The 17,615-nt window shown below is 37.7% G+C and overlaps 2 protein-coding genes across 5 annotated transcripts in view; one reads left to right on the top strand and one right to left on the bottom strand.

The window, feature by feature from the left end:
• LOC127814215 (chaperone protein dnaJ 13) overlaps positions 1–1,195 on the bottom strand; it is a 96,936-nt gene extending 95,741 nt beyond the window's left edge. For all 4 annotated transcript variants that reach the window (XM_052355574.1, XM_052355573.1, XM_052355571.1 and 1 more), the window contains exon 1: positions 876–1,195. In XM_052355574.1, the coding sequence (XP_052211534.1) occupies positions 876–1,022 (147 nt within the window). In that variant the 5' untranslated portion in view covers positions 1,023–1,195. The remainder of the gene's footprint in view (positions 1–875) is intronic.
• Positions 1,196–7,431: 6,236 nt separating this feature from the next.
• Positions 7,432–15,898, top strand: LOC127787410 (putative glucuronosyltransferase PGSIP8). The gene is made up of 5 exons (XM_052315447.1): positions 7,432–8,048; positions 12,910–13,168; positions 13,791–13,992; positions 14,144–14,291; positions 14,959–15,898. The coding sequence occupies exons 1-5, from the start codon at positions 7,783–7,785 to the stop codon at positions 15,494–15,496; spliced, it is 1,413 nt and encodes a 470-aa protein (XP_052171407.1). The 5' UTR covers positions 7,432–7,782; the 3' UTR covers positions 15,497–15,898.
• The last annotated feature ends 1,717 nt before the right edge of the window (positions 15,899–17,615 follow it).

Below are 17,615 nucleotides of genomic sequence, written 5' to 3'. Positions count from 1 at the left end.
CTTTAGCATTTAACAGAATAGCAAAATGTTTAGCTGTTCCATTTGATCTTTCTTGCAACTGAAGAGATTAAATAATTCAATTTTTTTAAAACGGCAGCATAAAGATCAACACTTAATCTTGCACTCTCCTTCTCAATTGTTGTTTATGAAAATGAACCAACCCACCACCCTGCACAGGCCCCAATAAAAATCCATACATCTAATGGACCTAGAAGGAAACCAGTTTTTCCCCAGAAACTAAACAAGTTAAGCTGACAATTTTGGACTGAGATGATACAATAGCATCTTTGAATTGTATTGAATGTAATTACAAAATAGTAGCAAATATAAGACCTTTTCCATTTATTTAGAAGAGAGAGAGAGAGAAAGAGAGAGTCTTCTTCCAACACCAGCAAGGAAAAGGATGGAAAAGCAAATACAAATGAAATAAAGATAAAACAGAGACCAGTGTAATTTATCCGGAACAAATTCCCTCTAATCAGCTTTTATTAAATATAACACAGAAGCAAGAATGTAAACAAGTCAAACAACCAGAGAGAAAACAAGAATGCTAATTCCATCGAAGCAGATATCCTCGTCCAGCATTTGTCGCAACAAGAACTTAGTAGGACCACTTCCACTATGTACAGGAGTTCAAGTTTCAATTGCTATTCTACAAATGCAAGCAACTGTAGATACTTGAATTCAATATCAATGCTTATTCTCTCATCCAGTAATTTTCAGAAAACTGATAGGCGCATTAAATCAATGATCCGGAACAGTTTCTCAAGGTTGCAACACAAGAGAGTTTCAACGAGAAGTCAACGAACCCAGTACCATTCTTCAATCCATTCAAACAACTATATATCTGTAGAGAGAGGGAGATAGAAGATTGCCTGAGGAGATTGGTACTTGTCGGGGTGGTAGACCTGGGCCCACTGGCGATACGCTTTTCGGATTTCTTCGTCGGAAGCTTCTGGCGATACGTGTAGCAGTGCGTATAACTCTCTCTTCCCCGCCCCGTTCTCTTCTCCTCCTTCCATTTTCTTCTTCTTCTTCTTCTTCTTCTGTTTATTCTAGAGTTGAGTTTGCTGCCAAGGCTAGCTTTCCGGAATGCTGTCGAGCGACGATCGTTTTAGATTTGGTTCCGATTAAAGATGAGAGCGAATTCGGGTTTCGGCCAGGGCCGTATTTGGAGATTTTGAGGGTTTTGGGGTCCTCAGTATTTGTGGGCTCTCGAATTTTTATTTATGCATTATAAACACGGCGTACTGTCAGCGGCGGAGCCACATGGGGCCTAGTGGGGACAGTTGGCCCCACTGGGCCACAGATTTTTTTTAAAAATTTATATTATTAAAAAATAATAATATTGAGGTCAGAAAAAAAAAAATTATAAGCCTATCTCTTAGGCCTCATTTTTTAAAAAGGCCCAGCTCAAGGGGAGTCAAGCCCACTGCCCACCCCATTAGGGCTCCCACTCCCAACTTCCTCCTCTTCCTTCTTTTTCACCCCCATTAACGGTAAATCTTGGCTCTGCACCTGCGTATTGTACTTCAATTATTTAAGAGAAAAATAAATGAAAAATTACGAGAGTTGAAATAATTGAAGCCGTCATCTTTGGCATTTAAAAAATATAAGTATGCGTGAAGTTTAAAATCATGTTGCAATTTCTTCAATTGTTAATTAATCTCAATTTAAAATCATGTATCCTTTGCCATGAATGAATTATTGAGTTGCACTAGATAACTATTCTTGTCTCAATACAATAATTAACATTTATTTGTTTTAAAAAAAATCTTATCAAGAAGTCGGCAAGCCTGATAAAAAACAATGAGTGTTGGGAGAGAGTCAATTTGTTGTCTGAGAAAATTTTCACGGAGGAAATGGTTTGCAAGGTAAAAGTAAGTTAAAAGCCATATAGAGATTTTATCTATGCAAACCATCTGATGTTTAAGTCAAAAAGTGAAGTCTGGATGTAGTGGAAAGTATGCAATAGTATGTTGTGTATTGTCGTGATCGAGTCAGGAGGAAGAGGGTTTCTTCTGGGTGAACTAGAGCTTTGAGCGCTTATAGGATGTCAAATGTTAGGTTGGAAAGGAAAAACTAGTTGAAAACGAGTCTAAAAGCCAAAAAAATGTCTCATAGAATAAGGGATAAAAAGATTCAAGAAGAAGGAAAAATATCCCTCCCCCCATATAAAGGTCGAGGGGTATTTATAGCGTTTGTGACTGGGACACGTGGCACCTATGCACAGGGGATGTGATGTTCTTCTGGTTGCAAGACAATGTTGCCCCAACCACATGATGTGACGTTGTCCTGTCACACAGTGTTGTCTCGAGGTTAAGCTTGAAAAAGTGCCTTCATGAGAAACCCCCTTAGAGGAATGGTCCCCCAAAGGAACAAGGGCCTGTCAAAGGTAGGCCACATTGTGCGAGACAACGTATGGTAAGGTTGTACAGGAGAATGGTCTTCCATGTCCTTCCCCAAGAGGTTGTCTCGATTGAAAAGATTATAGCGTGAGAGGTATTTATAAGAAACTGGGAGAACCCTCATGGGAGAACTACTTCCCCATGGACTACTTTTTCTCTGGGATAACTCCTTCCCGAAAAATATGATATAATAGTATTAACTCTGCAAGTTGGGTAACTTTGTAAAGGTTGTAAATGTTATTCTCTATGGGTCATTAAGATTTAAGGAAAATATTCATATTCATTAAATAATCGTGTAAAAAATATCTTTCTTACAGACACTAAGTGTTAAGCACTTACTTTGGACATTCAAATGTGCATGGATGAAATAAGTATTTTGAATGGATAAGAAAAACTCAAGAGTAAAAAGAGTAAAAGAAGATGAGTGTTCGTGTATTTTAATGTTATTTTAGGATTTTAGTAGATTTTTACATCATAGACTATGAGCCACTGGTGTTTACTTATGCATTGTCTTATAATTTTGCATGTAAAATGACATCGTATGTAGTTTATTTCTGTTTGTTCATATAGTTAAAACTTATGAGAGTCACCAATAGGTTTTCAAAGCTTTTTTAATCCTAAAAGTAGGATGTTTTGTAAAATGAACCATTTTAGATGGCTCGTAAACTCTTAGACTGTTACCATATGTGGTAAAGTTATCATTTCATAACTTGAAAATAGGGTCTCATTATCTTGTTTTTTATTTTTCCTTCATATGGGACTTTAATCTATATTTATACACAATTTATATTTATGCACAAAAGTATATTTTTTCAAAAAACTAAAATGTTCTATTGAACTTTGGGAGAAAGAATCACCTGAAAAGGACTTTCTATAATTAGTTATGTATTTTCTTATAAAGTTAGTCCAAAACACTAGAAATGACACACTATTGCACAATAGTTTAGTTCAATAATTTACTAGTACACTAGAAGATGTGTAAGAATATAAGAAAATTAAACATGATATTTTTGAAAGTCTAGTCTCTACAAAAATTTGTTTCCCCGCAATTTTAGTTGTGTGCAAAAAGTAATGATCTATTTCGTAGGACTACCTGGTATAGTCAATTTGTGAAATCACAACTAACTTTAAGTCAAATTTGGGAAGACCAAAACTTAATAAAGTCAACTAAATTTTGGATATGTCATAACTCATTGATAATCTTTCTAATGGTGTATGGTTCACATGAAGATATAGATATTTGATAAGTCAAATACTCAAAAGATTGAAATATGTTATGGTAAAAGCGAATCGTAAACAATCAATTTTATACAATTTTTTTGAAGAGTCAAATCGTATCTTTTTAGGTCAATATTTATATTTGAGGTAGACTTATGGGTGCTCTAGTTTTTGTAAAAAAAAAATAAAAAAATCATATTGATTTGCATGCTTTAAAATTTTAATTTTAATGGGATGTCAAATAATGACTATATAAAAAAAAGACCCAATAGATCTCTTAAGCTTAAAGATAGATCAAAGACGAGTATAGAGTAGTATATACGACTATAATTATAATACCATTTATGTTGGATCTAATCATATTTAAATGTATTGAAACTTTAATTTGCACCCATAATTAAGATATCTAGAGATGGATTAAGGTTAGGACTTTCTAGCAACATTTTTATAAACTTACTTGACTAGACGAAGAGGTGGCTTGTCTAAAATACTAGATGAGCTAAGGTAAAAAAAAAATAAAAAATAAAAAATGTAAGTTAAAGTAATTATTTTTTTCAAAAGAACAAAAATCCTCAATATATAATTTAATAACATGCTCAGGAGAATGGGATGTTAGGGAAATGGACAATAGTAGGAAATAACCATGGTAGCCATAAGAGCAAGACATAAGAGTAAGACGACATTATTGGCAGTGCTAGACCTAAGATTTTGGGGCCCTGAGGCAAAATGTAAAAATGGGCCCCAAATCGCAGCAACTAACCGCTGAAATTTGAAAGATTGAACTTGAAGGCTGAAGCAGATTTGAAACAGATATAAAATTTGAAGGCTTGAAGCAGATGCAGATCTAGCTAGCGAGGGCGAGCGACGGAGGGCGAGAGAGAGGCAGTGCGACGAAGCCACAGAGTGAGAGAAAGGCAGTGAGCAACGGAGAGAGAGCCACCACCACCGGCCACGAGGGCGAGGCGAGCTGGCGAGGGCGATCGAGCAGCGAGAAGCGAGAGAGCGAAGGGCGACTGGCGACGGAGTAGCGAGAGGAGAGAGAGGTAGCGAGCGACGGTTCAACAGAGCAGCGAAAGGGGAGAGTGAGGGCGAGCCACCGACGACGAGGGCGAATGGGAAGCCAGGAGTGACGAATGAAGCAAGAGAGGCAGCGAAAACGAGAGAGGAAGAAGGGCAGGGTGAAGCTTTGTAGAGAAGCTTTGCAGAGGGAGAGAGAAGGGGGTGGGCGGCTGGGCCTGGGCAGTGGGCCCTACAAGAGGGAGGTTTGGGCCCCTAAATAGTTAATAAATTGTTAATTTTTCATGGGCCCTGAAGCGGTTGTCTCATGGAAGGTCCGGCCCTGATTATTGGTCACATTATGTTGGCTAAAAAGGAGAGAATAAGGATATTTTTAAATTTTTAAAAAGTTAATCATAATTAAGGAATGAAAATGATAAAATGTTACAAGTATTTAGAATTTAAAGAAGATTTTTGTCACTTTCAAAAACATAGAGGTATTACTTATAGTTTCATTAAATTTTATGGGTGTGAGTTGTGATTATCCCGTAGTTTATAAGTATATCAAATTTTTTATTTTATTTTTCTTTTTGTGAACAATTGTTTTCCTTAATTCTTACCAAATCATTTTCATTTATTTTACTTTAAATTAGGACAAATTGAAGGGGAAAAATGCCTTGTAATTTCTTTTTTTTTTTTTTAGAATTTTAGTGAACTGAGTTAAGGATAAAAAATCTTTATATAATTAAAGAATGATTTAATTTGGGTTGATTAAGCATGAATTGAAATAGAAGTCTGAGCAACCCAAGTAAAGCACCTAACCCAAGATGGGCTATCAACCTAAAATGGGCACTAAGAGTAATACAAGCTGAGCTCATGCTTGGCTAGGGAATCCATTGGAGCAAGCATGGTACTTAGTGTAAAGCAATAACAACGGTCGAGTTTCCACTTGATTTAGACAAGAAAAAAAAAAAAAAAAAACTATGTTACATTGATTAGAAGGAGCATAAGGGAAAGGGCAAGCTACCCCAAGACCAAACATGAGAAAAAGGAGAGCTTACGTGGATGGACTTGTGGGTTAACTACTAGCGACCCTACCTCTTACCCCTTAGCTCTCATGATGATGGTTGGTTGATAACTCTATAAAAGGGGAAGGGGAGTGAAATCTTTCACATTTTGTCAATTTGTTGAGTGCTACAAGCAAAGCAAGAAATGAGGAGAATAGGAGAAAGAGAGAGAAGGCACGAGGGACTGGCACAACCAAGGGAGGGGGAGCAAGGGACCAAGAGATAAAGTGAGAGAGAGAGTGAGAGAGAGAAGAGGCACGAGGGACTGGCCCAACCAAGGGATGGGGATCAGGGGAGCAAGGGACCAAGAGATAAAGTGTGTGTGTGTGTGTGTGAGAGAGAGAGAGAGAGAGAGAGAGAGAGAAGAGGCATTGGGAGACCAGCCAAATAAAGGGACAGGGAGCAAGGCGCCATGGGAACAGGGGGAAAGGGAACGAGGGATCAATAGTTACCAAAGAATCTGTTATTTTTCACAAAATTTTTCTTAAACAAAGTGAGGGTTCATTGTTAATTTCAAAGTTACATACAATATGCTTAAATTAATTAAATGTTATGCATGGAAGTATACAATTCATATGCTGCATATGTTGACATTGCACTAAAGCAAAATTCTATTTTTTTTCTTTTAATATGTAAAAGAGAAAATATTAATAAAAAACATCAAACAATCGAGATTGTCTATGAGTAACTTGTGTAGCTCGTAGAATCATAAGACTTGACTTGCTAGCTAGTTCAAATGAATAATATGTTCATATATTTAAATTTCATATAATAAATTGCAAGCGTTCATTAGTCAAAAATTTGAAGCAATAAAAATGTGTTGAGAGATAATTTTATAGACATACTCTGTTAGCATATTATTATTACTGATTTTACGCTATAATTTGTAAACTACAAGTCTGTATAAATTTAATAAATTTTTCATTTGCCAACATTTTGAGATAATAATAATCATTTGAGGCATTATTTAGTATTTAGCATATTATTGTAATATTTATACTTTCCAAATTGTGAAATGTAATTTTTTTTATTTTGCAATAAATATAATATAATATATATAAGAAATAATAAAATCTTATAGTTCATCCATCAATCGTCGACGTTGGTTTTTTAAATCAAGCAGTTTGGAATAGTCGAGGTTTGAACTAATTTTATTAAGAATTAGCAATATGATGTAAATCATATACTCATTATAAATTTATCTAGCATGACTTATTTAACATATTTAATTTAAGCAAACACTAATATATGGTATATAACATTTTAATCTTATAAAGTCTAAAATTGTAAGAGAGTGATGAGTGGGAGGATGGCAGCAAGTACCGACTTCATCTCCATTTTGTTGTTGGTGTCAAAACAGGGGGGGGTTGGTGGTCTCCTTCCCTCCAACTCCAAGTCAAGTTAGCTTCTCATGGGGGTAGAAGGTGAGGTGCTTTGCACTGTGCCATGAAGCTTCCTTGCTTGCCAGTACGTGCCATGCCACGCTCTCCGCTTCGTTGATGCTCTACGCCACTTGTAATAACAAATTAAACTTGGGCACTTCAAGATCAAGACTTGCCGTATAATTCCCATTTCTCTAATAATTTTATCTTGCTTTTGGTGGGGGTGCCGTAAGTTGGCATAAAAATAGAATCTTGTCTTATTGAAGGAGCAATTTTATTATTTACAGCCGCTGATTATTATTGTTGTTGATGTGAAAAAAGCTTTCCCGTATAGAAGTGGGTTGTATATATAGGTATGGTATTTGGTATTTACTACTGTCCGTACGTACAAAAACCGCGCTCCCTGTCTCTGTGCGACACGACACGACACTTCGCTATCCGAGCCGAGCCCTGACTCTCTGCCTTCTCTCTCTATTTCATTCTGCTTGCGTTCCTCGGGAGGCACGGTGGGGGCGGATACATTTGAACGGAGAGAATCGGCTTCCCGGCGACGCTAGTCAGCATTTTCCCGCTGGAAGAGTTTGGGATTGTTGGAGAAAGAGCACAATGCTTGTGAAAGGAAACGCTTGGATGAGATTCTGGCGGTGAGCGCACTTCGAGGATTGTGATTTTGATTGTTTGCAGGGGAGGGAGAGAGAGAGAGAGAGAGAGATGAGAGAGAGATTGAGGATTTTGTTGTCGTTTTTGTTGTTGACGGCGATGGCGGTGGTGCTGGGGTTATCAGTTGCGGCGGGGAGCGAAGCGAGGGGGTTTCGGAGGAACGCGTACGCAACGATGATGTACGTGGGGACGCCGAGGGACTACGAGTACTACGTGGCGACACGTGTGATGATTAGATCTCTGGCCGGCCTTGGCGTCGACGCCGATCTCGTCGTCATTGCCTCCCTCGACGTTCCTCTCCGTTGGCTCCAAGCTCTGTAAGTTGTTTGATTGGGATTCCCTTTGCCTTCTTTTTCCTTTTTGCCTTTCTAGAATGGGCTTCGTTGCTACAGTATTTTTTTTTTTTTAAATCTGGGCTTGGGCATGCCTGCTAATTGCTCGTTTTGTTATCCAGTTAGTTCAGTGATTTTGAGATTCCTCAACTCGCACGAGTTGGTCACGCCAACACTCGTGGACGTGTGGTCTTTTGTGAGGTTTGAGTTGGTAAAAGGGCATATTTTTTCTCCACTTAGAAGAAAAAAAAAAAAAAAGGAAGAAGAAGAAGAACAGGACATCTTTAAGGGTCTAAGAGAGCTTTCTTTTCTTCTCTCTTTTTTTTGGTCATCGAGGCTTGTTAAGCTAGAGAGATACGAATAGAACAGCAAACTTTAACCAAGAAGAAGTGGCAAATTTAGTTTTATTAATTCATGAGGGAGAAAATATTCCACCTACGCCTCTTGCGGTTTCAGTTTGGGTCATCATTTTCACAGACATCTATATCTGGTTTACTTTTGGTATTTTAGGTCCGTGAAAAATGAAAGTAAATTGGGACTAAAAATACCAAAATTAAAACCGCAACGGACCCAACGGGCCCTTGATCTAACTGAAGCGATTGTTTGGAAACGAAACTGATCATATGGATATGAAAAACCAAAAGTAAATCGCAGGGATTATTTGTAAAATGGCCCAAATCACATGGGGTCTGGGTGAAGTATACCCAGTGATAGGCTTATGTAAAAACTTTTGTAAACTAGCAATTTGGTTAAGAATATGTAACAATTGTACAAGTAGAAGTAATGTTTCAAGTGCGGTTTGGCAAAGTTTTCGGTTTTGGTTTTCATGTTTTTGAGTTTTTAGTTTTCATTTTTATTTAAATGAAAACTCAAGTCATTTAACATGTGGCTTGATAACTTTGATTTGTTTTTAGTTTTGTGTTTATTTTTTTATTTTTTTCTTTTCCCTTCCCTATCCTCCCGTGAAGAACTAGAGTCCCCATAGGAGTTGTTGTTGGCTGCTCTAGTTGCTCGAAGAAAAAAATGAAAACGAAATGGAAATATGAAAACACTTTTTTCCTGTTTTCATCTTTTTGAGAAAGTTTTTATTAATCCAAAAAATGAAAATGATTGATTGCTTATTTCTATTTGTTAGGGGATAAGTCAAAACACATAAATAAATTCTGTAATACTCGCACAATATTGAAATAAGAAACACATAGATTTAAAGTGGCTGCCCTTGCTTTCACTTGAAAGAGTAGCACACTTCGTTTTTTTTTCTCAGTAATAAGTAGCACAAATTCATTATGTCAAATATGGATTACAAATGATTGCATTTCTAATTTTATTTTTTCTTCTGTGGCTGCACATTCACGTTAACATATTCATCTCTATTACACTCATATTTTGCACACAGTGGAGCTAAAGCTCAGCATTTTGCACTAGTCAACAAGGTTGGTCTTATAGTTTTATAAATTTTTCCTTTTAGTTTTGATGAAATCTTATTGTCACATAAAATGTTAGATGCACTTTTCCATTTTAACTATTTTGCCTTAATTCTATTGGTAACGTCCTCATCAATCTGACAATCTCCCTATCTTTTTGAATGATTGATCCAAAATATCTACATTAATTTTTTCTTTGTATTACTTGATTTTCCAGTTTTACCACAACATCTGCAATCAGTTTTAATTGTACTTAAACCTGTGGATTATAAAGTGTCACTCCATATCCTAAACTCAGTATTCATGTCTTCTTTTGTGTCATCCACCAACACAATGTAACTGCAAATAATATGCTAAGGCATTTATGCTTGGATAAGTTTTGTGAGTTCATCCTTTGGTAGGGCAAATGGGTAAGGACTTAAAATAGATCCTTGATGTAATCCAATTGTAGTTGGAAAAACCTCAATATCTTCTTTACATGTTCTGATAAGTGTTTTTGCTGCATGATACATGTCTTTAATAACCTCTACACAAGCAATTTAGACTCCTTTATTCTCTAAACTCTTCATAAATCTTCTCTAGGAACTTTATTATAAACTTTTTCCACTATAAACACCATATGTAAATCCTTTTGCTTATCTCTATAGCTTCCCAAACACAATTACTATAGTTGTATTTCTTTTTTATTTTTAGAAAATGTTTGTGAAATTTGTTGTTATGCTTGCTTTGGCTCCAAATTGTGTTGTATTATTATTTTAAAAGATATTGGTAAACAAAAATAAACAAATTTCATATGTATATAAAGTATTATATTATTAGTTTCTGAAGGAATCTATGAAAGAGATCATTGGATATTAACAAATAAACAAACATAAGTAATGAATTGAACATTAATCATGCAATTAAAGCTTTAAGCCTCCAAGTTTACAAGTTTCTTACATCCACCATGCTTGCACATTTGGTGTCGGAACATTTTGGACCTTGAAAATATCAATTTTTGTCTCATTGAGCACCTTGAGATCTTGTGAACATATAGGAATGAGGTGTACAGTCCATTGTCAAGATGAGTAACTTTCACCAGATTTTTGTTAGTTCAAGTGTTCTTGATTGATCTTGAAATGAGCAAATCAAGTGAAGGATGATCACCTTCAAAAAGCAGCAACCCTTGATAGTAGTCAAGATCCTAGTGGTGTTCATAAGTCTGAAACACACTGAGTTGCAGATGATCTTGGCTTTCTAGTGATCCATCCCCTTAATAAGGGCTGAGTTACTCTCATAAGCTACAAACTAATGAGTAAACATCCCCTCTCCAATGCAAATTGAGCAATTGATGTGGGGGGCACCAATTTTATAGTAAAGACAGCTTCAGTCTAGGAGGGCTTTTCAGTATCCTTGCCTGCTTGAGAAAGGATGGCCATTGTGGTAGTGAACCACAATGGCTCAACCACAATGGCTAGGGCAAGACAGCGGGGACAAGCTTGTCCAAGCTGGTCTTCAGTGCAACAGGACTTCAGAAGATTGCTTGCAGATTAGACAAGTAGGGAGTGACAAGTTTGGAGCTGGAACTCCTTTCCCAATACTTGAAGGAATACAAGGAGATGGACTGGTACAAGCCATCAGTTGCTCAGAAAGAAAGCTTAAAGAAGAACTAATGCAGGATTTTTTTGCGAGAGCTTCAGAATGTAAGGGAATTCTGAGTGAGCTCTTATAGAAACAAATTCTTTGTAGTTTCTTGAAATGTGCAACCCTTTTCATGGGGTCCCCAGAAGGTGGGAAATATGAAATTTTAAAGGTCCTGGAGACCTAACTGCTCAAATGCCAGAAGTTCACTTTAAGTGCATCTAATGTGTAACTGCCTCAGTGCCCAATGCAAACACATACATGTAGGACTGTGACCCACTTGCCTAGGTCCAAAACCTTAGCATCCTTTCTCTTGGATGATGTAGTCCCTCCTTTAACTGCATAAGTGAAGCAGGCAAAGTTCCTTTGGCAGTTAGAATCCCGAGGAGGGATTCCAAAGTGCTCCTTCTCTTCTAGGACTACCGGGGTCTGGTGGTTTGGTGGCTGGAGGCTAGAGGCTTGTCACAGATATGATCCCTCTATGAACCCATGCCAATAACCAGTTTGAGAAAGAGACCTGGAATATCCGAACACATCCCCACACAAAGGCTGGCTCTCTCACCTAGCATTTTGAAACTTTCCCCAGTTATATCACAGATTCTGTAAGATGTTTTAGCAGCCCATACCTGATTCTTGTGTGAGGATTGTTAGGTCTTTTCTACCATTACCTATGAATAGGTAGATGGGTGTCATTGGATGTTGACCTGCTGTCATTCTGCACAGCCTGTTTTAGAATGCTTTAGTTTTTCTCCATCCCCATAATCTGCGGTGGCACCATGCCCATGATTAGTGGTATCCCAACCTCCTACTGTACCTCAGGGTACCAACCACTGAACATCGGTAGTTTGACAATTGCTGAAAGAAGATTTAGATGCCACTCAGTGTTCTTGTGCCAGTTAACTTATTAGCTTTCTTTCATGTTACTTTTCTACTGTAGAAACTTATTTTTATGTAGGATCATACTGAAATTTCACTTGCATCTGATTTACATGTAATGTTGGACATTTGAAAAGTATGGATGACGAGCATGTAGAATGGTAATAGGAATTTTGCTGCCCTTTTGCCACCATTCTTCAAGTGTTGAACTTGTTTTTTTTGTTGTGCTTTTCCCCCAAGACACTGATGTCTAATCCCTTCTCGTGCACTAAAACTATGTCCATAACTTCAACTTTAAATGGTTCTTATCAAAATATGATACTGGTTTCAGGATGCCCAATTGATGGCCATGTTTGCCAGTGGCCACAGTACATATACCAGATGGTAAAATATCGAGGGCTAAGAAAGAATTTCAAACAAAACCTTGTGCAGAAGAGGCCATCTTGTTTATGGATGCAGCTTTAGTTAGATTTCCTTGTCTCACTAGCAGCTTCAGGCCCTCCACATCCATAATCAATTTGAAGATGCTGTTACCTGCCTCTTGACTGGCTTCATAATCTAAGCTAGCTCTTAGATAAGTAGCATTAGTAATCTTGATGTCTATAATTTATGCAATTACTGCCTAAAAAAGCTTCCAATAAGAATATGTTCCCATTATAAGCACACAAGAGCTTGCACACCCCACACATGATTTGCTTGAAGCAAATCACGATGAAATTGTGATGTTCAATCCTTTTCACTAGTTTCAAATTGTAATACATGTGCCATATAGGGACCTAATCTGATAATATCTTGACACTATTGATTTGAGAATATGTATCATTCATTTTGGATGTTTCCTAAAATGCTTAAATACATAAAGAAAAAGAAAATGATGTTTCTTTGAATGTTAAAAATCAATTGGAAGTTTCCACTCTGGATTTCAGGGAACAGGAAGATGGGGCAAGGGTGGTGAGGGTGGAGAATCTGAATAATCCATATGAGAGTCAACCCAATTTTGACATGAGATTCAAGTTAACGATGAACAAACTCTATGCATGGAGCCTAGTGGACTATGACAGGGTGGTTATGCTTGATTCTGACAACCTCTTCCTCCGAAAAACAGATGAGTTATTCCAGTGTGGCCAGTTTTGTGCAGTTTTCATTAATCCCTGCATCTTCCATACTGGCCTTTTTGTACTACAGGTAAAATCTACCTCTTGCTTATTTTTGTTAGAGATTTCCTTCTAGTGGTTTTCATGAAGATGACGGCTTTACTCAAATTTTACTTGGTAAAAATCATGTTCTAGGTGTTGCTGCTTGGAGATGCTATCTCTGTCAATTATGGTTCCTAATACAATTTCTCACAGTTTCTTGTTAAATGTCTTGAGAAATAAAGGGGAAGAAAAATTAAACGCAAAAAGAGTCAGTTTTTTTTAATTTTTTTTTTTTTTTTTTAAGAAATGACTTAAACTGGATATGGGCCTAGCTTCTGTACTAGAGCTGGTACTTCCTGATTCAGTCTACCCATCTAGCCTCCCCAAGTGAATTTGTTACTTAAGAACACACACTCAATCGAGATATTTGCCATACCAGCTGAGCAGATTGAATGTTGTCTTCTGGGTGGCCGAATGTTGTGGCTCAGCATGGGGTATCATTTGTGGGAGGGATGGATTGCGCATGTTATTCTGGGTTATGGTTTTCTAGAATCATGCTAGGCTGCATCTAGATGATTCAATCCTTAGTTGATTTTCCACGCATACAAATACCACTTTCTTTATAGGAGTTGTGATTTTTTTTTGGTATTCTTGTGGATATGGAATTGCAGCCATCAATTGAGGTGTTCAAGGATATGCTGCATGAGCTGGAGATTGGGAGAAGCAACCCAGATGGTGCTGACCAAGGTTTTATTGGAAGTTATTTTCCAGATTTGCTTGATCAACCAATGTTCCATCCACCTGTCAATGGTACCAAGCTTGAAGGACAATACAGACTTCCATTGGGATATCAAATGGATGCCTCATACTACTGTAAGTAATGCAATTCTATTTGAAGTTTTCTCATTTTCTTCTTTTAACTCATGTAGGAAATCTGACTTCATGTGTGAAGTTCTCCACCTTTTTGGTTTTGGAGACTGACTGTGGTTGTCTCATAATATCTTTGATCATATTCTCATTCCAGATCTTAGGCTCCGATGGAGTGTACCATGTGGGCCTAACAGCGTGATTACATTCCCAGGCGCGCCATGGTTGAAGCCATGGTATTGGTGGTCATGGCCTGTATTGCCACTAGGCCTGCAATGGCATGAAAGACGTCATCAAACTCTTGGGTAAATTCAAATACCTTAGCTCTATATTACTGCAAATAGAGAGAGTAAATAATCTGGCTGACAGTTTTGTTTCTGAGAAATCCTTTAGATGCTAACCAGTTCAAACGTTAGATAGTAAGAAACTAAAAGGAAAAAGGTGGTCATTACAACACTTACATTTTGTCTTTATGCTTGCTAGCTCAGATTTAAAGAAAAAGTAAAAGTGTTCATTCCAGCACTTAATTTTTCCCAACACTTGCTAAGCTTATTAGCAACAATCAGGTTTCCTACATGCATGCTGCTTGCTGTCAGATTTTGGGAAGGAAGAAATCTTTCAAATTGTGGTGTTCAGTCCAAGATTCTTTGTAATACCTTTCTTGTTTTTATTTTTCCAAGACTGTAGTTTGCCTTCTACATTCTTCGTATGGTGGCAAGCCAAAAAAAAAAAAGAATGAAGAAAATAAATAATGAATATAAAAACAACATACCAAGCTTTCATGTCAGCTAGGAGGGGAGGGAAACAATTTCGGAATTGTTTTTCTGCAAAATATTTCCTAGTTCTTGGAGAATTTTGTCGGTTAGTGCTTGCATCCAGGAGCTTTTACAATGCTTTTCTAACCACCAATCCTAGTTTTGCTGTACAACTTGCATTATCTTAACAATTCTATTCCTTTGTGTATTTCGACAGTTATAGTGCAGAGATACCTGTTCTGCTGATCCATTCAATATTTTACATTGGAATAGTTGCTGCTTCATGTCTAGCTCGGCCAAGCCTTTCTAAGCTCTGTTACCACCGGGCAGGCAAGAGCATCTCTTTGATACAAGTCGGTCTCAAGTTGATAGCTATATCATCCATTCTTGGAGCCTATATACTCCCGTTCTTCCTAATTCCTCACACAGTTCATCCACTACTTGGCTGGAGTCTTTACCTGCTAGGTGCTTTCGCACTTTCTTCCATTGCAGTCAACACCTTTCTGCTTCCATATCTGGCAGTTCTAGTGCCCTGGCTTGGGATTATCGGGGTGCTTTTGGTTATGGCATGCCCTTGGTACCCCAATGGTGTTGTGAGAGCTCTAGCTGTGTTCGCTTATGCCTTCTGCTGTGCACCTGTAGTCTGGGCTTCATTTGTTAAGATTATGTCCTGCCTTCAACTTTCACTGGAAAGGGAAGCCTTCTTGCCGAGGTTGGGTGAATCTGCACCGCCTCCTGGGTACAAGCTGTGCTAAGTTACAACTTACAAGCAAGTTCATTACAATTTCAACTGCTTGGTAAAAGGGGTTCCCTGAAGAACTTTCATGGTTCGTAGAGCTCTGCTTGTTTATGCTGGGGAGAAAGTGAGAAGGAAAGAGAAGGGAAAGAAAATTTTGTATGGGCTGCCCCTCCTTTACATCTTTTCTTCACAGGGTTAGAGAGGCCGGCCTTTTGCTCTCCCATTGCATATAATTAACCATACGGTGCCTATGAGGTTTCTTCATATTGCAGTGGAGAAACTGCTCTAGTTTTAGATTTTATTATGAATTTGTCATTGTAATTGGAACAAATTATACCAGTGATTTTAACACTACAATGTGTTACCCATTGTAGTGTTGGTTTGCTATAGCACATTTGATTTCTTTCTTATTTGAGAATTATCAATCAAATTTAACTCACAGTTCTCTCTTGATCAACCGTGTGATGATATGTAATGTAAAGTAAGATGGAGGAGGCTGCCATGTACATGTTAAATTTTTATTTAGAAATTTTGTCAAACGTAGGTCTGCTCAGGAGGAGGATTTGAGACGCCCGCGCACACACACGTGTATATATATATATATAAAAGTAGGATTGGGCGTTGAATTTTATTATAGCAATTAAAAGATCTGAATCATGGAAAGAGAGATTATCAACAATCATCATATATAAAGGAAAGCTCATCTTTAGCTCCAAGAAAGAGAAAAACGAACTTTCTCTGGTTAAAGTGAGTCATAATTGTAAAGATGTTCCCATATCACATCATTGTTGTGGCAATCGTCTTGACAAACAGCTGTGTCAACATGAATTCTAATCGTAATCTAATTGATGAGCCTACCAGCAGCTACTCAGCCTGTGATGCCATCATAGCAGTTGTTGGGTTCTTCTTATTTGAATCAAAATCAAGGATTATTCTACGCTGCGGGATGTGCTTAGAGACGGGTTTACCGAATGGGGTCAAAAAGATTCAAATACCCTTGCCTAACCTTCACCTCTCTCCTCTCCCTTCTCCCATAGTCGCGTGTCTAGTCTTCGTCTCCCTCCTCCCTCCCTTCTCTCATGGCCGCTCAACCGTCGTGTCTCACCTAGCTAATCGTCGCTGGAGACAAGGAGAGGCGAGGAGTGAAGGTCGGTGATCGCGCGGCCATGAAAGAAGAGAGAGAGGAGGGAGGTGAGGGTTGGACGCACGACCATGGGAGAGAGGAGAGAGGCGAGGGTTGGGCTAGGCTATGCAATGCCATCATTGCAAATTTATATTTTGGACGAGAGTATTTTGGTCTTTTTAACTCAATTCTGTTAGTCTCTCATTGAGGCTTTCTAGCCTTATAGTAGAACTCCAAAATCAAAGAGGTAGACAGCAATGAAATTGTGATACATGTCATCGTAGCAAGTGGCGGAGCCACATGTTGGCCAGCTGGGGCCTTGGCCCCAGCTGGTTTTTTTATTTTTTTATATATATTAGTATGAATAATTATAATTTTTATAATTTGGTCAGGACTAAAATTAGTCCTTGGCCCGGACTAAAATTCTTCCTTGGCTCCGCCACTGATCGTAGCTTTAGAATCCATTCAAAAGGCCCCTTTTCCAATGCATCAAACTTTGCTGTGACTAATCCCAATTGTGCTGGTAGTTTCCAGCTTCGTTTGCAGTTCAATCATCTGTTAGACCTCTTTCTTCAGCTCCTTTAATAAGGAGTCTCCTCCGTTGTTTATGACTTTGAGATTGTTTCCATCTCTTTGCTTGCCGCCATGGAAGATGCAGATACATCTAAAAGACGAGTTCCATTTGAAGCATTGATGCTTATCTCAGCGCAAAATCCCTTAAATTTTGTCTAACCTCAATAAGAAAGTAACTTATCATTATTATTTTTGCAAAATATAAAAGATATCTTCCAAGAAAAATGACTAATCTAACAAAGAAGAATGAAAACCAGAGCACCAACTAACTACGGGAATGTGAAGAAAATGATTGTTGTTTGCTTTAGTGGGAGCTACCCAAGTAATAAATTTGTTTGCTTTAAGAAACTTCATAATGAATTAAGATGAGACATAATAAAATTAGAGTCACATTTATTAAAAATTAAATATAGAAGAGTAAATTTTATAAATTATCTTT

Source organism: Diospyros lotus, chromosome 12, assembly GCF_014633365.1.
Source record: "Diospyros lotus cultivar Yz01 chromosome 12, ASM1463336v1, whole genome shotgun sequence".
Lineage (NCBI taxonomy): Eukaryota > Viridiplantae > Streptophyta > Magnoliopsida > Ericales > Ebenaceae > Diospyros > Diospyros lotus.
This window is presented reverse-complemented; position numbering and strand designations above follow the sequence as displayed.